Source organism: Panthera onca, chromosome D4 (assembly GCF_046562875.1).
Source record: "Panthera onca isolate mPanOnc1 chromosome D4, mPanOnc1 haplotype 2, whole genome shotgun sequence".
Classification (NCBI taxonomy): Eukaryota; Metazoa; Chordata; class Mammalia; order Carnivora; family Felidae; genus Panthera; species Panthera onca.
In genome coordinates, this window is record NC_138351.1 from 89,575,077 (window position 1) to 89,595,780 (window position 20,704).

The following is a 20,704-nucleotide window of genomic DNA, read 5'->3' on the forward strand; positions in this document are numbered from 1 at the left end:
TGACTCTGCCTGTCTGAGCCTCGCTTACCTCATCTGTAAAATGGACATAACGTTCCCCACAACGTGCAGCTAGCATAGGGACGGCCTGGTACACAGCAAGCGCTCACTAAATAAAGTCTCTTCTGATTAGTGGGGAACACCTAGCAATGTGGTCAGCAACGTTACTGAGGAATGAAGCATTGCCCGCGCCCCCCTCCCCCGGCCCTGGGGGACATCCCCGGTCTCCTGCACCGTGGTAAGGAGGAAGCAGCTTTAGAAAATGTCTACGGTGCCCACCCCTCCCCGACCCCATCCCCCCATCCCCTTCCCATCAGAGAAATTCTCATCCTCAGCTCTGTGCTTATAATACAGCCGCCTTGACACTCGGGTCATGGGTTCGTGTCTCAGGGGATGGTCAGTTACAAGACAGGGTTTGGCCTTTGACACGGTCACTTCCCGGAGGCACAGCTTAGGCCACGTGGGCTCTGGTTAGAGTGTGGATGTTTGCCTGTGAGGCCATCCTCACTATGGGGGGATGCGAGGGTCTCTTCGAACAGAGGCCGGAGCTGATGAGCTGGCAGAGGAAAGAGCCACGGGTGGGGACAACCTAGACTCTCACCCCCGTGCTGAGCCACCACCTCTGCTAGAGAAGACCCAAGTGGCTGGGCAGCCCAGGACAAGTCGTGTCACCTCCCTGGGCTCGCATGGCCACATATGTAAAGATTGGGGCGGGGGTGGGGGTGGGGCATGCTCTTCCTTGATAGCAGGGCACGTCAGTCAAGGCTCCAGGCTCCGAGCTGTCAGCGCAGAGCCCGACGCGGGGCTTGAACTCGTGAACCGCGAGATCATGACCTGAGCTGAAGTCGGACGCTCGACCAACGGAGCCACCCAGGCACCCCCTGTCTGGAGCTCCTTCTGAGTCCAAGGCGGATGATTTTGCAATGCTGCAAGCTGGTTAAAAAGAGAGAGAGAGAGAGAGAGAGAGAGAGAGAGAGAAAGAGACGAAGGAAGCTGGTCAGCTTCCTGCCTCCCGTGGTTCTTGGGGTGGACATCTCAGTCAGGCTGGCTTACGGTCATCCCACAGCATCCTGGCAATGGTGTCACCGGCCCATGTGGCTGGGGCTGCCCCAGGGAGCCATCACGTCCCTGGCACCCGGCAGGAAAGGCCATCCAGCCCGTGAGCAGAGGGGCCCCAGCCCATCCAGCGCTGTGCAAACCACTGGGCTGCTGTGCCCCCTCTTAAGAGCCTCCCGCCTCCACTGTCCCCAGAGCCACAGGCTCGCCCTGGGGTTTTCCAGCCCGGGAGGGTGTTTGGGACCTGAGGACTTTCCCCGTGGGGGTCCGGGCTTCAGGAAGACCCTGCCCCTGCCCCCCACCCCGCCCCGCACATCATGAGCCTGCGGTTGAGGCTTCCTGCAGAAAAGCGGCATCTCTTATGAAGTCAGCAGCGCCCCGGAAGGAGGGTGCTGGGCTGGCTCTGCCTCTCCTCCCCTCCACGAGCCTTTCATCACAGGGAGAGAAATCCCAGCAAGATGGTAAGCAGGAATTCAGCCCGAGTTACCAAGACAACCTTCCCAGGCCATGGCTGGCGCTGGTGGGGAGGGAGGGGAGGCTAGAAGGAGACCCCTATCCACCTTGCCCTTCCCGCAGCCCCCAGCCTCCCCAGGGAGCCGCCCCGAGAGGGGCCGAGGGGCCAGCAGGTGCCCCCGTCGCCAGCAGGTGCCCCTGTCGCGGGGATGCCGGCTGCAGCTTTCATCTGAGAGATGCCTCCTTCACAGTGGCTCCGATTCTCTCGGGTTCCTGGTGGTGAGATCATTGAAGGGGGAGTGATGGGAGATGGAAGGGAATCCTCTCCGCTGTGTAAACAGCTCAGTCACGGCTGCCTCCTCCTGCTGCTTCCGTCTCGTCCGGCCCAAGCCGGGATTTGGGGGCCCACAGCCACAGGGAGGGGGACAGCACCGGGGCCAAGACGAAGGGACGGAGGGTTCAGACTGGCCTGAGGGCAACCCCCAGCTCCACCTTTTCTAAGCTGTGTGACTGTGGGCAAGTTACTTAACCTCTCTGAGCCCCAGTGCTGACCAGGTCGTTGAGAAGGAGGAGCGCGCACTCTTGCGGGCAGCCCCTCCCACCAGCAGGTGTTTCCTGCCGCGTCCTAGCCTCTCCTGGGTGGAGCTCCGGATGCAGCTGCCGCCTGGAAGGGACTGACATTTAGTTGGGGCTCACTGGCTACCAGGCCCTTCTCAGTGCTCACAGCCACCCTGCCCAGGAGGAAGCTCTAAGACCCACTTGTCTGCGGTTTGCTTCACAGGTGAGGTGCAGAGAACCAGCAGCCAACTGCCCCGCAGTCCAGGCTGGGGTGATTCGAAGCCCCAGGCCTTCCCCACCCTCCTTCCAGCTGTCCCAGTGTTCCGTGGCTTCTGGCGGCCCAGGACACGCGGACATCGACTGGCAAAGGTGGAGAGACTGAGGTGGCCGCGTGGTCCTGCAGCCAAGCTCCTCGCGGCCACTTCCTCCTGGGTAGCGGCCAAGCCTCCACCCCCACCCCCCCGTCCTTGCGGTGACCTCAGAAGTGTGACAAAAGCCCTGGGAGGCACACAGAATCCAATCATCTGTCATTAAGCGTCCTCCATGGCGGAGGTCCTAACTGAGAGGAGGAATATGAAGTGTTCAGGGGAGAATGAATCAGTAAACCGATTAGCGGAATCCAATCAACTGGGGCGTGGGGGGCGTGAGCAGAGAGAAGAATGAGGGCTGAGGGGCTCACCCTGGCCAGCCAGGGGCCCCCGGGAGGCCAGCACTGGGCCCAGGCCCCGGGAGGTGGAGGCTGGGCAGGTGGGCGCCCCAGCCAGGCCAGCGGGTCCTTAAAACACTCAGCCAGCTGAGAACGCAATCCTCAAATCTCTAGGTAGGTGCAGCAAAATCGTGCCCGTGCCAGGCTAGCATCATTCAACCTCAAGAAGGCTTAGAATCAAGAATGGACATATTTAAGGGGCGCCTGGGTGGCTCAGCCGGTTAGGCGTCCGACTCTTGATTTCGGCTTGGGTCGTGATCTTGCGGTTTGTGGGTTCAAGCCCCGCGTTGGGCTCCGCGCTGAAAGCATGAAGCCTGCTTGGGATTCTCTCTCTCTCCCTGTCTCTGCCCCTCCCCTGCTCGTGCTCTCGCTCTCTCTCTCTCTCTCTCTCAAAATAAGTAAATAAGGTTAAAAAAAAAAAGAATAGACACATTTAAGAGAATCAAAATGGTAACGATAATATCTTCATCTTGAGGGTGCACAGGTGTGAGCGTTTCTAAGTTTCAAGACTATCTTGCTGATTAAGATACTAGCCCAGCCTTGTGATTTAAATTTAAAATATGGAAGTGAAAAAAAAAATAAAATAAAATAAAATAATAAAAAAATAAAATATGGAAGTGAGCGCTTGATTTAGAAGTGGGGTCTTAGGGGCACCTGGGTGGCTCAGTTAAGCGTCTGACTTCGGCTCGGGTCGTGATCTCGCGGCTCATGAGCTCGAGCCCCACGTCGGGCTCTGTGCTGACCGCTCAGGGCCTGGAGCCTGCTTCGGGTTCTGTGTCTCCCTCTCTTTTCTGCCCCTCCCCCGCTCATACTCTGTCTCTCTCTCTCTCTCCTTCAAAAACAAACATTAAAAAAGATAAACGATAAATAGAATTGGGGTTTTACGTTGCGCTTTGGGGAAGTTCAGAAACAGTGCTCGATGTTAACAGCGTTTATAAATGCAGCGTATGAACCATATGCTTCCGTCTGCAGAGAGGCTGGGTTCTCAGACCACTGAATATACCAAAAAAGAAATGGAACACGTTCAACTTCTTCATGCAGCTTAAAATGTTTAAAGGCGCTTGATTAACTAGTTTTATAAATGGGACCAAACAGTAATCAAAGGGCCCTTACAAAGGATTGTTCAAATGTGCTAAGTTTATAAATATGTAAATAGAAATAGAATAGTAAGTATGTAAAGTGAGCTTAAAAGCTCAAGAAAGAGGTGCATTTTTTGAATGTGTAACGTTCATGAATCACATGTTAATGTTTAAAATCAAAGTCATTGTCTGGGTAATCTTTTCGGTGCACAAAAGCCCACCCAGGTTGTTGATTCACTCAGGAGGTTACGTTCCTCCTTGGGCGCCCGGGTGGCTCAGTCGGTTAAGCATCCTACGTAGATTCAGGTCAGCGTCTCACAGTTCAGTACGTAAACTGTCTCTCTCTGCTCCTCCACAGCCCCCCCCCCCCATAAATAAACATTAAAAAAAAAACAGGGGCGCCTGGGTGGCACAGTCACTTAGGCGTCTGACTCTTGATCTCGGCTCAGGTCATCATCTCACGGTTTGTGGGTTCGAGCCCCACATCGGGCTCTGCACTGACGGTGTGGAGCCTGCTTGGGATTCCCTCTCTTCTCTGCCCCTCCCCAGCTTGTGCGTGCTCTCTCTTTCTCTCTCTCAAGATAACTAAGCTTTAAATAAATAAACAAACAAGCACGTCCTCCTGTGTACCTGGTCTGCCGTGTCCCTTCCTAAGAGGTGGGTTCCAGAGGTAACAGACCCGGCTGTGATCACGGGTTAGTGGTGAATGGGCTAATGTCTGACTCTGGTGGGAAACACTTGGTGCCTTGATCCAGGCCCTGCCCCACAGCTCTGCGATGGTGGGGACACCCCAGGGCTTTTAGTCGCCGCCCCATTCAAGGGGGGGAAAGATACATGGAGCTCCACCAAAATCCAGGAAGGGGTGGGGAACTCAACATGGTAACCCTGCTATGGAGCTCATTAGATATATATTAACCGGTGTAATTGCCATGATGACCCATTTCACAGATGAGGCAACCGAGTCGTGGGGCTGGTGAGTGGCACAGCAGGGTCATGGCCCCCGAAGAACCTGGCTGTAGAACCTTCGCTCCTTATCACATTCCTCCTCGTCAGCATCTTGCCGGATCCTCCTGCCCCCTCCGGGATGTGTGCAGGTCAGTCCACTGAGGCTCAGGGAGTCTAGAACCTTCCCCAAGGCTGCGTGGCCAGCACAGGACAGACGCAGCAGCCTCTGGCACCTGTATGTTTGTGCAGCCCAAATCCAGCGGGGGGAGACGGATGTTCAATAGGCAGAGCTCAGATGTTTCTGGATTATAGTCACGGCCAATGTTGTGCAGCAAAGGGCAAGGGCTCGGAGTGCACGTAATAGGGAGAACTGACTGGTGGCCGAGCCAGAGCCAGCCTGGTGGCCTGGAGACTGGGCCAGGAGGACACACGGAGGGTTTTTCAGGCAGCAGTCTGGTCAGGGTTTGGCAAGGGTGCGTGGGGACACCTCTCCGCGTGGACCCTCGCCTGCCACGCCGGGATTCCAACCCAAGGGCTCCCGCTGGCTAGAAGGCAACGTGACGGATTGCCAAGGGACTGACCAGCGTGGCCACGGGGGCCGATGGCAGCACGCTGGCCTCAGTCGAGCCCCCCAGCTTGGCCCGAGGTGCCCTTACCGTGACCCGAACCGCTTATATGCCCCCAGAGGAGTCGGGGTAATTCGGTCTCTGTGTTTCCTCCTGCCGCGAGCGCCTCTGAACGTTTCATCTTGACTGCTGACTGTATCAAAATTCCCGTGGTAATTGGATCAGGTGCAGTATTTTCCATGAGGATATTAAATCAGGCCTTCTGCCCGCGTCCAGAACGATCCGTTTCCGAATATAAAGACGCAGGAGATGTCATTACCCAAGGTATTTTTCCTCCTTTCAACTTTCTCCCCCCAACTTTATCATGGCAGCTCTTTATTTGCTGTGGAATAAATTGGGTCCTCCTCCCCTGCCCCAGTTATTAGCCAAAGGAAAGGAAAGGAAAGATTCTTGCAGGCTGATGAGGGAGGCCAGGGGCACGGGGGAGACGGGCAGAGCCGAAGTTTGCCCAGGGGACCTGAGGACCCAGGCAGAGCGGCCAGCAGGGGGCGGGGAGGGGGAGCCCCACCAGACGCTTCCCTCCCCGGGAAGGGCGCTGGGCACATCAGCCAACCTTCAAGGTGGGATATTTGGACCATCCGTAAACACCGGAGAAGAGAAGTTCAAGGGCACACGAAGACCCGGGGCTGGGAGGGAGCCGGAGAGGACCTCAGAGACACATCGGTTGCTAAAGAGAGAAAGTGAGGCCACGTCACAGGCTGATGAGGCCACGTCCGAAAGGCTGTCGTTTGGAACAAGACGGGGACGGTGGCTGCTCAGCAGCGTGGATGCGCCACACGCCGCCAGGTTGCGCACTTTTAAAACGGTTAATTTTGTGCTGTGTCAATTTCACCTCCACCTTTAAAAAGAGTCAGGTCAAAATGCCACGTTACCCGCCGCTGACTCCTTTCAGTTGTTCCACCCACACTGGCTGAGTCTCCGTCCTATGCCAGGCACTGATCTGGGTCCCAGGATGGAGGTGAAGTTGACACAGGACCCGCGAGAAAACAGACACGAGAGAACACAAGCGACGCGACTGCAGGCTGCCGAAATTCCAGAACCTGCGAGATGACCCGAGGGGACAGAAGTGCAGCTTCCGTTGCAGGGGCGCCCGCGACGGGGACGTAGCGCTAAGGAAGATGTGCGTGGATTCATCAAGCTGCACGCTTACCGTGTGCATTTTACTGAATGGAAAGGATACCTTGGCAGAAAACCGGCATAGACAGAGAGGAGGGAGTGACGGCTCCGATCAGGGGTTAGCGGGGCAGGTGGGCAGGGGGAGGGGGGGGAGAGGGCCTGGAGAAGCTAACTCTCCCCCTCCCACCCCCCGGGGCCTGGGCACACTGCAAAGCCAGCCTCCTCCTGCCCTTTCCTGTAGACTCTGCTCCTTGCTTGGGGCGGAGGCAGCGTCGCGTCCGGGCGCGCAGATGCCTGCCTCGGTGGGGGGCAGGTGGCCAGAGGAAGCCGTTATTTATTTTGGGGACCCAGCCTGTTTGTCTAGTGGGGGAGGAGCCCGTGGTGAGCGTCGTGGGACCAGATTCCTGATTATAACTTCATAACGGGCACTGGCTATTCGGGAGGCGCTGATATTTATGGAATAAATACGACGCGATTTATGGCCGTATCTCCCTCTGATGTCCCATCTGATATGCAATTCAATTTCTTTTATTGTCTTTGGGCTTTTGCCACGGAGGAGAATGCATAAATAAATAAATATATGGGCAAATGGCAGCCGGCGGGCCGGGCCGGGGCTGCCAGCCCGCCGTCTCCAGTCCCATATTAGGCCCATCGATCACGCGTTATGAAGGCAGAGCCTGTCCCCCGACTGGGACAGGGAGCAGACATGCTGGTCACTCCCCGTTATTTAGGGGCCTCCGCTGGCAGGCTTCCCTGCCTGGCCTCTGTCTGTCACCAGGCCACGGAGTCCCCACTCAGGACCCAAGCCCGAGCCTCTGGCCGCTGGCTCGCAGGGACCCCGGAGGCCCGGTCCCCGCTAGCTCTTCTGAGTGTGGAGAACACGGCCGACTCGTGACATGTGCCCCCTGCCTGGCCCTCCCACGGGAACCCCAAGCCAACGGCCGAGCCGTGCTTCCGCTCTGGAGTCCAACCACGTCTTCGGAACGAAGCGCTCACACCTCTGAGCCCTGGGAGCCCGGGCAGGTCCCCCGTCCCTGAGCCTGGCCGCTTCATCTGAGAGCAGGGGTGGCTTCGACCATGGAGGAGACCCTGTGCACGGCTCAGGGCACAGGGCTGGGCATGCACTCCATACGCAGCACTGACCCGGCACTTAGGGTGTGACGAGTCTCGGGAACTGGCAGACCGCGTCCCTGCCCTCAGCAAGGCCCCGTTCTGGGGGTGACAGAAGCACTCAGTGGCTGGGGCCCGGGGTCATCACTGGTCCCCGGCACTGTCCCAGGCCCCCGCCTCTTCTGAGGGACAGAACGCGGCCCGCGGGAGGACACAGCTGGACAGCCTTGGGGACCAGCCTCAAGTCTCCCCTCCCTGGCTGCTCTGGGGCCTTCGTCACATACGGACTCCTGCGCCCATGATTGGAGTGATCTGTAAAGCATCTTCCTGAGCCCCTCAGGGACTGTCCCCGAGGGGCCAGAGGCCCCGAACCTGCCAACCCCTCAACTGCCCTCACCTTCTGTGTCTCCCGGTCCCAGAGTGGGCTCTGAGCCCTGCTTGGCCCCAGCCCAGCCAGGCTGTGGGGCCTGTGACAGCCCTGCCGTGGCCCGGGGCTCCCGGGGCCTCCCTCCCCTGTCAGATCCGGGCACTGTCCCTCCTCCTACACACACACACACACACACACACACACACACACACACACAGAGATCCAGATGGAAGGCTGACAGCTCCCAACACATCCCCAAGACCCCGCAGTGCCCGAAAGGGGATTTGCAAAGAATTCTCTTCGCTGAAGACCCAAATTCCCCTGCCGCGGGGTGGGCACAGACAGCAGTAAACCGTGGAGCAGGTGTGGTGGGGAAGGGTGTTCCAGCAGAGGGAAGGGTGTGTTTAGTGCTCCGAGGCCCATGCAGAACTCCCTCCACGCGCTCGCTCGGAGGGGACTCTAATTGGGCGCTGATGGTGGGGACCGTCCTAAACGAGGTTTGTCTTGGAAACTGGGGAAGGTGGGGGAGGGCAGGGCAAGGAGGCCGCTAACAGTCAGAGAGAACCGTCCTGACCCGCCCAGCTGAGTGACTCTGCTTCCCTGACCGTCTGTCTCTTCATCGGAAGCATGCCCCCCGCCCCCAGCAGGGCCCCGTGAGGAGGAATCAGCACGATTTGGTCGCCCGGTGGGCAGGGATAGGGCCCGGCCTGATGGAGGGAGGATGAGGGGTCACCCCTCCCAGGGTGCAGCAAACAGGGGGGTCCCCTCACCCCGCCCGGCCCCCCCATGGCCTCCACCACCTGCGGGGGATACTCCTCCCGCCTCCCGTCCTCCGGGCGTCCCCACGGTGGCCCCGTGTCCTCCTGGGGGACGCATAGATTTGACAGCCTTGCCGTTTTATGTGTTAGACTCTCCTGCCTTGGCCTCAGCATCGGCCCCGGCAGGCGGCATAAATTTCCCGCAGCCTATGCACGGCCCCATTAGCGCTGGCACGGGGAATGCTAATCGGCTTCTCCGGGTCCCCGGCTGAGAATCCCACCTTTCCCTGACATTTGTAAAGTTCACGTTTTCAAAATAAAGCCACGTGAAGGCAGAGGCGCAGGAGTAGATCACTTCCCCGTCATGGGCCCGCCAGCTTCTTCCCTGCCCTTGGCCTTCACCCCCTTAAAGGGCCCGCACGCTGGGAGAGGAGCCCAACCACGGCCTGGGCCTCACAGCCAGACGGCTTTCTCCTTACTTCCTGCCCGCTCTCTGTCCATCCTCCCTCCTTCCTTGCACCCGATTTCCTTCCCTCGCTCGCTCGCTCGCTCGCTCACCTGCGTTTGACCACCTCGTGTGAATCCTGCCTGGGGTGTGTGTCAGGAACAGAGCAGGAAACTGCGCGATTCTTGCCCTCCGGGCGTGGCAGTCTAGTGGGAACAAAGAACATGGGACTGATAATGACTATTAGAGGTGACATGAAATCAGGAGCGGGTTACCGGGGAGGGCTTCCTCAGGAAGCGACATTATCCTGAGCCTGAGGCCAAGAGGAGGAACAAGAATCAGGGAGAGAGCATTTCAGATGGAGAGACTGGTAGGTGCAAGGGTCCTGGGGTAGGAGGGGACCTAGTATGTCTGAGTGTCTGGAAGAGGCTGGCCAAATGAGGCAGGAGTTCTGGGATTTGAGGAGGTAAGGTCTGAGGGGCTGCCTTTACCCAAAGGCCATGGGAGCCCCTGCAGGGTGGTGCCAGGCCCTAGGGACAGACGGGGTCCAACTCAGGCCTGGGGGTCCCAACATGGTCCCAGAGGTGTTCACAGCACCGATTCAGAATCCCCAGGGCAGCTGGAGGGCAGTATTGCTTTCCCGTGCCCTCCCCTTCCTTGCTGGGTTCTGCTGCTGACTTATAATTGCTGTTTCCTTGTCCTCAGCACAAAAAGCTCTGAAATGAAATTATGTCTGGTGGCCGGGTTTTCCCTGCAGGGGGAACCCCCGGTGAGGACCAGCGTCTGCACGGAGCCGGTCACCCTGCGCCCCTGCTCCTGCTGCTTTGCGCCCGATGGATACTACGTCTCCATTGATTCATCCCACACGGGCACCTGCTGGGCCCTGAGCAGGGGTGGGGAGGGCAGCACAGCCCACCCCCTCAGGGAGCTCACAGTCTGATGGAGGAGACAGACCAGAGGAAAACCAGCGAGTGCAGATTTGGCGCCCCCGGCGTGGCGAAGGTTAGGGAGCAAAACAACGCAGCGTGCCTCGGTAGGACGCACAGAGGACGGTCAGGAGCTCTGGGACGACGGCCTCTTCATACAGGGACCTTGGGGCAGGGAGGGCTGCCGAGATCTCCGGGAACAGGGCTCCAGGCATAAGCACAGCATGTGCAAAAGCCCCGTGGCAGGAATGCGCTCTGTTTGGGGAAGGAGGCCGGCGTGGCCGGGAAGCGTGGCCAGCGGGAGAGGACGGCGGGCGTGTGGGCCCTTTCTTCACGTACTATTTATGTATTCACCAGTCATTCATCATCCGTTCATTCATACCGCGTGGGCACCCAGTCTGCCACCTGCCCAGGGGGTGAGTCAGGGATACCCTCAAGGGATCCCTAGTCCGGGGTGGGGGTAGACACTGGGGGCAGCTTGGATGTTTACCCACGGGGTGGGTTCCACGGCCCCGGGAGCCCTGGCTGGGCCCATCCGTGAACAGCACCTCACACACTTCAGCTGTGTGTGGGCAAGGTCTGGGCGTGGCAGGGCCAGCCTGCATGGACCTGGCCACGGGCATTTCCTCAAGGAGTCCCAGGGCCACGGGTTGCTGTCCTAGACCCTGTGTGCCCAGAGGAAGTAGGAGCCAGACTAGCAGGGGCCAGAGGCTGGGTCTAGCGGGGGAGGCTCTCGCCGGCGAGGGGGCAGCCTGGACCCCCGGGAGAGGTTTAGGGAGGGGAAGCCACTCCAGACAGGCCTCAGTGGCCATTCTGTGCCACCTTCTAGCATACAGGTGGGAATTCTGAGGCCCAGAGAGGGGAAGGGACTTGCCCAAGGACACACAGCAAGGGAGGGGCCAAGCAGGGAGAAGCGTCTGGCCTCTTGGAGACCTCTCTTGGATGATCTCCAGGACAGATGCTGTCAGTACTTAAAAGTGACCTCCCCATCTCCCCGGACCTGCTTCTCAGCCTGTGCCCCAGTTCAGGACAGCACCCCTCCCCAGGTGGCCCAGACAGAGACCTCCTTCCGGTCCGACTGGTGGTTTTCCTCTCCGGGACCTCCAGAGCTCGCCCAGCCCCTGCTCCTGTCCGGGCCGCCACCCTCTCTCCCTGACTCCTACAGAAGCTTCCAGACTGCTTGCGCCCACCCTTGCAGCCACTCTCTTCTACCTGCAGCCGCCAGGGAGGGGTTTCCAGGACAAAACCTGCTCCGTCTCATCTCTGTTGAAACCTTCCCACAGTCGCCGGCTGCCCCCAGGTGAAGTGTGGGCTCTTCAGCAGGACATAGCGTGCTGCACCCTGACCCCCGCCCCCCGGCTCCCACCTCTGTCACGCCACCTTGCCTCTTCTCAAACTCACACCTCCGGCCACACAGCTTCCTTAAGTCCTGCACAGTTCTGCCTCTGAGCCTTCCACCTTCTGTTCCCTCTCCTGGAATGCCCATCCCCGTCCCTTTTTCCTGACCATCTCCTCTCCAGCTCTCCGCTGACCCCACCTCCTCCAGAAAGACTTCCCTGGCCTTTCTAGACTGGGTGCTCACCGCCCCAGGGCTTACCTGACTGCTCTGGGTTATAATCACCGGTTTATCATCTGGGTCCCCCAAGTGCAAGGACAGTTTTGCCATCATGCCGTCCCCAGGGCTTGGCACATGGACACAGTAAATGTCTGTCCAGGGAGCCTCCTCTGTAGCCCAGACTCTGGTCCCCAAACCACCCAGAAGAGGGGGCATTCTTTGTCCTTCTGGGCCCCTTCCCTTTGAAGGGCTTCCCAGGGCTGACTCATTCTGGGCTCAGGCCTGCTCCGGCTGGGCACAGCAGCAGTGGGGGGACTCAGTGGTGCCATACCCGAGGCCAGCCATGTCCCTCGGCCTGTCGGAACTTGTTAACTCCAGGGAAAGGACGCTCCATGAGGTTGACAGCGGAGGGGCCCCCTGTCAGCTCCCATCAGTGGGAGCCCTCCCTTCCCACCCTGCCCCCATCCCATCTTGCAGGTCTCTGCCGATCTGTCGCCTCCTTCGAGAAGCCTCCCCTGACTGCCCAAACTAAAACTCATCCCCTTTTGGAGTCCATCCCATCCCCTCATCTATTTCCTCTGTGGCTCTTACCGTGACCTGTCACTACCTGATTCATCAGTTTGTTTCCTGGGTCACCGTCTCCCTCCCTAATCCCGCAGGAAGCCCCCTGAGTTCATGGACCACCCACTGCCTGCACCGTGGCAACCCCAGCGCCCAGCACAGCTGCTCCCTGAAGGAATGAATTAATGAATGAAACAAGAGTCAAGGAGAAAAGAGCATAGGTTCTGGAGCCAGGGACATTGGGGTTTGAATCCAGGCTCCGTCACTGACTTGGGCAAGGGACTGCCTCTGGCTGAGCCTCTCAGTTTCCCTGTTTACGCTTACCTGGGCATGTGATGCACTCAGCCCAGGCCCGACCCCCAGGAAGCCTCTGTGATGGCCACCTTGTCCTTGCTGAGAGATACAGGATGGTGCCCCAGGAAGGTGGTCGCGGTGCAGACAGACGGGCTTGAACCTGGCAGCACGGGCCCGGGGGCCAGCTATAGCCAGTCACTAAATTCCCCGGGGCAGATCCCCAAGCCTGATGTCACGCCTTGTCTGCCTATCCGCTGAGCAGGTAGAGTCTCCCTACTTAACAGAAGGGAAGACTGAGGCCCAGACACGCAGACAAAGAGCACAGACTTACAGAGCCTTGGAGCCAGACGGGGTGTCATGGGAAACCACCTCGGCCAATGCTCTTGCTGTCCAGATAGGGAAAACGAGGCACCCCAGAGGGGCAGGACCCACCCGAGTGACCATCAGGGCAGGGCCTCAAGGCCGGGGAAGGGGGCTACGATTCCCTTTGTGCTAGCACCCCAATCCCGGGCTCCAAGGAGGAGCTGTCAGGTGGGATCAGCGGGGTCCTGGCCCCATCTCCCCAGATTTAATTAACAGGCCTTTCATCTCTGTCCTGAAGGAGTCTGGTATCTTCTGTCCTTTTAATTAACGTTCATTAAGCAAATCAGGACAGCGGTTTTCTCCTTCCGTTCTTTGCCTGGAAGGTGTTAACCCTTGGTAGGTGGGCTGCAGGGAGGGAAGTCTGCCACGGTTCCTCACTGCCCCAAGCGGGCGGCCGGGCCTCTGCAGAGATTCCCTAGGTCCCCAGCATAGGCCCAGCCCCTGTCAGCCACACACAGGTTCCGGCCCCTCCTCCCACCTCCATGCTGGCCCCCGGGATTCCACCCTATCCATCTTCCTAAAGGAAATGTTCTCTGGCTCCACTGCTGAAGAGCCTTCCTGGGCTCGCTGCCACCACTAGGAAATGGGTTAGGACCATGGGCAGGGTATGGGGTTGGGCCTGAAAACTCTAGCGGTGGGGAAACTGAGGCCACGTGGCCCCTAGGTTCCATGGCCTGCAAAGACCAGGTTTCTAGTCAGTCACAAGTGTGCACAGGGGCCCCTGGTGGCAGGGCCTTTACTGGGCCATGATGAGTGAGTCTGCTGGGAGGTGACACCCCGAGCCTTCTCTGGATGGACAGTTGGCAGTGCGCCTCGTATTGTCCAGTGTCCGAAATGGTGATGTCCACAGTTCTGCTCATTCAAGGTCCCTTTCCTGATGTCACAGAGGTGTTCACTGTCCCTTTGCCATGCAGATTTGGGGAGTTGTCCTGAGACTTTGTGGGTGCACAGACACCCCCACGCTTCGGGGACCACACTTTGCTTCCAGGCATCTGTGGCTCTGAGCCCCTCCCTGACTCCCATCCTGGGATGGGAGAGACCTGGTTATGTCCTTCTGTGCATGGGGCTCATGCATGCAAACCACTTCCCCTCTCTGGGCCTCAGTTTCCCCATTTGCACAGCCAGCGCCCTGGACCCAGTGACTTTATCCTCCCGCACCCCAACCCCCCAACCCCCCCTCCACCACACAGGGACCTACGTCTGACCTGTTCTTGGCCGCCAGGGGGCGAGAGGGGCCAGTCCCGTAGTGTGGCCAATGTCGCCACCTGGTGGTGGTTCCTGGGAGAACGTGAGCAGCAGCGTGTGACGCTCAGGCAGGAGACACTGGAAAAGCAGGAGGCAAGTGGGAGCCTGGGACCTCCCGGGAGCTGAGTCCGACTGAGGCAGCCAGCAGAGGCAGGATGGTCCTGCTGCCAGGAACTGGGCAAGGTCGGTGAACACCCAGCTGGCACCACCTGAAGGAACCATCATCTCCTGCCCAGTCCCTGTAGGTTCAGCCTTTGCCAGTTGTGTGGCTCCTGCTCGTCCCCAAACAGTCCCTGAACTACACTCGGTGCAGACCCTGGGGACACCAGGGGGGGCAAACGAAGTCCCTGCCCCCATGAACCCTCAGCTCCCGCAGACCCTCTGCAAGACGAAGCCCCAGCTCATCACCCCGGAGCCCCGCACTCCACATCACCTGGCCTCAGCCCCCAGGACCAATCCCCCAACCCAGAGCTGCAAATACACAACAGACTGGCCCCACGCAGTCACCTCTGAGACTTTGCACATGCTGTGCCTCCTACCCTTTCCCCTACTCCTCCTTTATGACTCAGTTTACTTATCACCTCTTCGGGAAAGCACGCTCCAACTCCAGGCAGAAGTAGCCACCCCTACCCACACCCACACCCCAAGCCCCAAGATGTTCATGGACATCTATCCATAGAGATGCTGTGAGAGAGGTGTCTAACTCTCCCCTGTGCCCTTGCCCCAGCACAGTGCAGGGTACACAGTGGGCAACGATATATGTTTGCTGAGAAACAAAGGACTATAAACACACGGCCACCACCTGTCTTAGAAAACAGCAAGAACATGTCTTCGAAGACCATCATCGGGCTGTTTCTCGGTGCCTGCACGACCTTGTCTTCATTATAGTGATGGCAGTTTACCATCCCCGCCCCTTACTCCAGGCTGGGCTCTGGGCCAAGCACTTGGCAGGTGCTTAGGTATTTCCAACAGGAAGGATTGAATGCAGGGAATGAAGTGCTCGGGGGATGTCTGGAAGGCCTGGAAGGGCTGACAGCCAGGACACTGCAGAACTGACCCACCTGGGAAGCTGCCACCGCCCGAGGCTCTGGGAGCTCACCCTTTAAGTGCAATCTAGGGGCCAGAAAACAGGAGCCAAGACACCCCTACTGCTGCCACCCCAGGGAGCTAGATACAGGAAGCATGCTGCTGCAGGAAACCTCCTCCTCTGTGACCCCTCTTGCCACCAGAGAAATCCACCTCTGCCCACTTCTACCTTCCAAATCACAAGCAAGGACCTCTGGCTGGCAGGACCTAGTTTGCATCAGGAACCCTAGCTGCAGAGGCTGCAGCTGAAAAATAGTCCTTAGCATGTTAGGGCATTTATTTCTATTTTCCTTAGAGGTTTATTGGGGGGGGGGGGGCAGGGGAAGGGCTGCTCAATTTTATCCATCCATTGATATAAATATGTGGCTTTTCTTCTGTGAGTTGCTAATTTTTAAAAAATTTTTTAACGTTTATTTCTTATTAAGAGACAGAGAGACACAGAGCGTGAGCAGGGGAGGGGTAGAGAGAGGGGGAGACACAGAATCTGAAGCAGGCTCCAGGCTCTGAGCTGTCAGCACAGAGCCCAAGGCGGGGCTGGAACTCACAAACTGCGACCGGGGCGGAAGTCAGTGGCCCAACCAGCTGAGCCACCCAGGCGCCACTTGTGATTTACTAATTTTAATGAACGCAGAGCAAATGGGGAGAGTGGGGGGAGGGGCACAGGGAAGGTCCCTCGGAGGTGATACTTGTGATGACACCAAGTACCCTTGGTCACAAACATCAGGTTACAATCTCTGCTTTGAGAGCAAACAGAAATCAGCAGCTGAAGCACTTTGCAGAGTTAATGGGGAGGCGGAACCGTGAGGAACCATCCCACGAATCCTCCCTCCGCCTTGGGTGACTTTGTTGCCGCATCCGTCACGGGAAAAACCGGGGCGACGAGACCCTCATGTCCCGCCTCCCGCCCCGGGGCTCAAAAGACACTGGGGGGCGGTTCCCATGTTACGAGCAGCCACTGAAATCTCACGAAGAGCCGAAACGATCCCGCGTCTTTACCAATCCCATTTTACAGACGAGGACGGTGAGGCTCCGAGAGGCCGGGATCCCGCCGCAGGGTCAGAAAGCAGCTCGGGCACTCCCGGGCACGTCCAACAGGTGGGGGTGAGCGCCCAGCGACGGAGCGGCCGGGGAGGTGGGGGTGCCGCCCTCTCCGCCCCCACCCCTCCCCACCCCTCCCCCCCCCCCGTCTCCACCCCTCCCCACCCCTCCCCACTCCTCTCCACCCGTCTCCACCCCTCCCCTCCCCACCCCACGCCTCTCCACCCCTCCCCACCCTGCCGTGGGTCCCGCCCGCCGCGGGAGGCGGGTCCGCGCCCACCGCAGCCCGGCCGGCCGGGCGGGCAGAACCGGGCGCGCACGGCGGCGAGCGCGGGGCGTCGGTGCCCTTGGCCATGGCGGCTGCGGCGGTCCTGCTGGGCCTGGCGCTCCTGGCGCCGCGGGCGGCCGGCGCGGGCATGGGCGCGTGTTACGACGGCGCGGGGCGCCCGCAGCGCTGCCTGCCGGTGTTCGAGAACGCGGCGTTCGGCCGGCGCGCCGAGGCCTCGCACACGTGCGGCCGCCCGCCCGAGGACTTCTGCCCCCACGTGGGCGCGCCGGGCGCGGGGGCGCAGTGCCAGCGCTGCGACGCCGACGACCCCCAGCTTCACCACGACGCCTCCTACCTCACCGACTTCCACAGCCAGGACGACAGCACCTGGTGGCAGAGCCCGTCCATGGCCTTCGGCGTACAGTACCCCACCTCGGTCAACATCACCCTCCGTCTGGGTAAGCGCCGGCTCGCCCCCGGGGCTGCCGTCCGTCCGTCCGTCGGGGTGCTGCGCGCCCCGGGCTGGCTGTAGAAGCCAGCTACGGGGGCCTCAGGACCGGGGCCTGTGTCCCCACCCCAGCCTCCCGGGAGCTGGAAGGGTGGACCGATGGGTGCCCCTCGGGGCTGGCAGGGGCGGGAAGCCACCCCGGAGCCCTTTTTTACAGAGGGGTGGATCTGGGTGCAAGGACGGTGCCCAGGAATGGTTGTCCCTCCTAGACCCAGAGCTTTGTGGGTAGAGGGGGGACCCACCCAGGGGGGTGGACTAGGCTGCTCTCTAGGGCAGGAGGTCTGTCATCTGGTGGATTGGGGGGGGGGGGGGATCATGAATCCCTGAGGCTGTGTGTGGTCCTGGATGTATTTGGGGGGATGGGAGGGGCCAAGGCATTCACCTCCAGGAAGGTTTAGCCTCTGAGCAGGAGCCAAGCGTCACCTTGCTGTTGGGTGGCTGGACTTGATCGCAAGGCTGCCTGCCCACCCATGCCTCCCGCTGATCAGCACCCCCCTCCCCCCCCCCCCCCCCCCCCAGCCAGAGCACAAGAGCCCTCAGATCCTTGGGCTCAGCTGCCCCAGTCTGGACCCAGTCCTTCCCTTCCCACTCCTACCCCGTTCAGGAATGGGAATATCCCCTCCCCCTTCACGTCTAGCCTAACCCAGATCCTCCTTGGGCCCAGGTACTGAGCTAGGCACCTCAACTGTTGGGCGGGGTGGGGGGAGGAGGGGGAGAGCACTGGTTCATACTCCCTTGTCTGTGGGTTTGAATTCTCCCCAAGCTTTGAAAATTCAAGTATTTTTAGGACTCTTTTTGGCTGCTAAACCTGACCTGAGGCTATTTATAGACCTTATTTATCCTGGAGTGAATATTCATACATTTTGTGAAATCTCATTTAAGTACAGCCTGTGGGGGTAAACCCAGCGGGGGGGTGTTCACACAATCGCGGTGTAAGGACCGCATGATCTCCCTAAACCCTTAAAAAATTCTGAATTCCAAAACACATCCCCAGCCAAGCGGTGTGGATAAGCGGTTATGGGAGAGTATCCCCAGTTTCCAGATGAGAAGACTGAGGCTCAGAGAGGTTACGTGTTTTGCCCAAAGACACACAGCTATGAAATGACTGGAAAGGAGCGTCCATGTATCTCCAAGGTCTGAGCGTAAATTCCTTTGTACGAGCTCCACCCTGAAACAGAATTGGCTCTGCCTAGCCCTGGGTGACAGCATCTTGGGGAGGGCTGGGAAATGATCTGGGACTGACGTGGGGGATGGGGATGACAGTGAGCCCCTCAGCAGAGCCGGCCAGTTGTTGCTTGCCGCCCCACGGAGTTCATTATCTGGGGCCTCGTCACCTTGCACCGGCCCCGTCAGGACTGCTAGATGGGGCTTCTCGATGGGACGGCTGGGACCTGGGACGGCGGCGGGGTCTCTCCCCAGGCGGGTGACAGGAAACCAGCGTGGGGAGGGAGTCTGGGGGAGCTGGCTGGCTGGAGCTGGCAGAACCCCAAGGCCACAGGGGAAGGAATCTGGAACAGGGTGGGGGCCGTGGGGGAGACACGCTGTTCCGTCACTGAGGGTGGGGGGTTGGCTGATGTGTTACATGTGTCATTGGAACAGGGGGGGCGGGCAAGGGGCTCAGCCCGGGCTGGAACAAAGTGGGAGGGCGGGAAGTGTCCCCGGTTTGGATTCGGGGGCAGTTCCCGTTGGCCGAGCGCTTGTGTGCGAGGCCCTGTGCTTGGCCATGTGACCTTGCTGAGCTGTGTGGGGAACCCTTAGCAGCAGGGAGCTTCACGCTCACGTCCACACATGTCTGCTCACACTCAGATACCCGTCCACACACGCACACGCGGACACTCATGCACTCATACACGCTCTCACCCGCTCACTCTCACCCACTCGTGCCCACACGCTCGCCCCCACACATCTACTCGCCCGCACGTTCACACACACACACACACACACACACACACACACACACACCCCTTCCCCTGAGCCGGTGTCGTGTCACTTGGTACAACACCAGGCATATGGGGGGGGGGGGCTGCGGAGGCGCTTAAAGAATAAAGGAGGGGCGCCTGGGTGGCTCAGTCGGTTGAACGTCCGACTTCGGCTCAGGTCACGATCTCGCGGTCCGTGAGTTCGAGCCCCGCGTCGGGCTCTGTGCTGACGGCTCAGAGCCTGGAGCCTGTTTCGGATTCTGTGTCTCCCTCTCTCTCTGACCCTCCCCTGTTCATGCTCTGTCTCTCTCTGTCTCAAAAATAAATAAACGTTAAAAAAAAAAAAAAGAATAAAGAAGGGAGCCTGAATGAATAGCGCCTTGGCCTCCTGGGTCCTGAGCCCCTGGGCCCAGCCGCTCAGGGCTCTCATTTGTCCGCTCTCAGAGACAGAACAGAGAAGTCACAGAACGAGCTTTGGACTCGGGCACAGCCCAGCCGCTCACCGGGCAAATGCTGCCACATCTTTGAGTCCACGCCGTCCCCTGCACGACGGGGCTAAGCCGGGCTGCCTCCCAGCCGCCTGGGCGCGTTCTGTGAGCTCCGGTCGGCCACGTACTTGCAGGAGCCGTGACAGTCCTTGTGTGTGGCTGGTGTCACTCTGCTGAGAACAGCTCAGGGCTGAGGTTCCCCCCCACCCCCGGGGGTGACCTCTGCCCAAGGGACTGAGAAATGCTTGCCAGGCTGGCTCCCGAAAGATGTCCTGACCCCGGGCCCTGTTGACGCGCCGGGGGCGCCAGGGCCCCTGCCGCGGCCCCAGACTGAGCCCGTTTTGGGTTCCGTTCAAGTTTGGTTTGTGCCATTGCTAAGCTGCGGATTGCATAATATCGGGGTTTTCAGGGTGTCCCCAGTGGAGGCCTCCAACCTCTCCTCCCGGCGCCCAGGCCGCCTCTGGGGACTCTATCCCCCCGCCCCCCCGCTTGGGGCTCCTGGGAGGGGAGAATGGGTGGATGGCTCTGGCCTGGGGCCCCCAGAGGGAGTGGGGTGAGGGGCAGGGGAGGGAGGGGAGGGCCGGTCAGCCCCGGGATGGAGGTCGCTGCTTTCCCAGCCCCCTGTGAGCTTGCAGACATCTGTTCCAAATCCCAGAGTCGCTAAGCCGAGCCTTCCTGTCTGGGATGAAAGGCAGCAGCAGGGTCTGGCGGCTCCTAGCCCTCCACCCAGGCCCAGGGAAGCAGGCAGGCTGGGGCGGGGGCGGGGGGGGTGGGGGTGGGGGGAGGGTGTTGGGGGGAGGTGCATGGTCCCCGGGGATAAGAGACACTATTCGGGAGGCTCCCACCTAGTGCTAAGAGCCCCAGCCCAGCCTGAACTCCTTTACAGGCAGGGAAACTGAGGCCCTGAATGTCAAGTCAGTTGTCCAGGGTCATGCAGCCAGTAAATGGCAGACCCTGGGATCCCGGCCAGGCTGTGCTGCCCTCGGGAATGATAAGCGGCCAAGTCAGGCAGGTGTGAGCCTTGGCTTTTGGCGGGGGGGAGGGGGAGTCTCCCTCCTAGCTTGGACACCCTCGAGTCCCCAAGCAGACGAGCTCTGAGCCCTCAAGAGGGGGCGGTTGCAGGAATAAGGCAGGTGGGCTTTGCCTGATCCCTCTCCAGCCTCAGGTCCGACTGCCGGTGGACAGGCTTTCTCCGCGCATTCGGTCAGTTGGCTGGCCGTTTACCGAGCCTGGGCTG

At 59.7% G+C, this 20,704-nt stretch overlaps 1 protein-coding gene and 1 long non-coding RNA gene across 2 annotated transcripts in view; both read left to right on the forward strand.

Moving 5' to 3' along the window:
- Nucleotides 1-1,765: 1,765 nt before the first annotated feature.
- LOC132662825 (uncharacterized) lies at nt 1,766-10,348 on the forward strand. Its single transcript, XR_013551641.1, has 3 exons — nt 1,766-2,287; nt 4,798-4,943; nt 9,974-10,348. It is a non-coding gene; the product is annotated as an uncharacterized LOC132662825 (long non-coding RNA).
- Nucleotides 10,349-16,541: 6,193 nt separating this feature from the next.
- LAMC3 (laminin subunit gamma 3) overlaps nt 16,542-20,704 on the forward strand; it is a 58,408-nt gene continuing 54,245 nt past the window's right edge. The window contains exon 1 of the mRNA XM_078436352.2: nt 16,542-17,010. Coding sequence (XP_078292478.2) covers nt 16,638-17,010 — 373 coding nt within the window. The 5' untranslated portion in view covers nt 16,542-16,637. The remainder of the gene's footprint in view (nt 17,011-20,704) is intronic.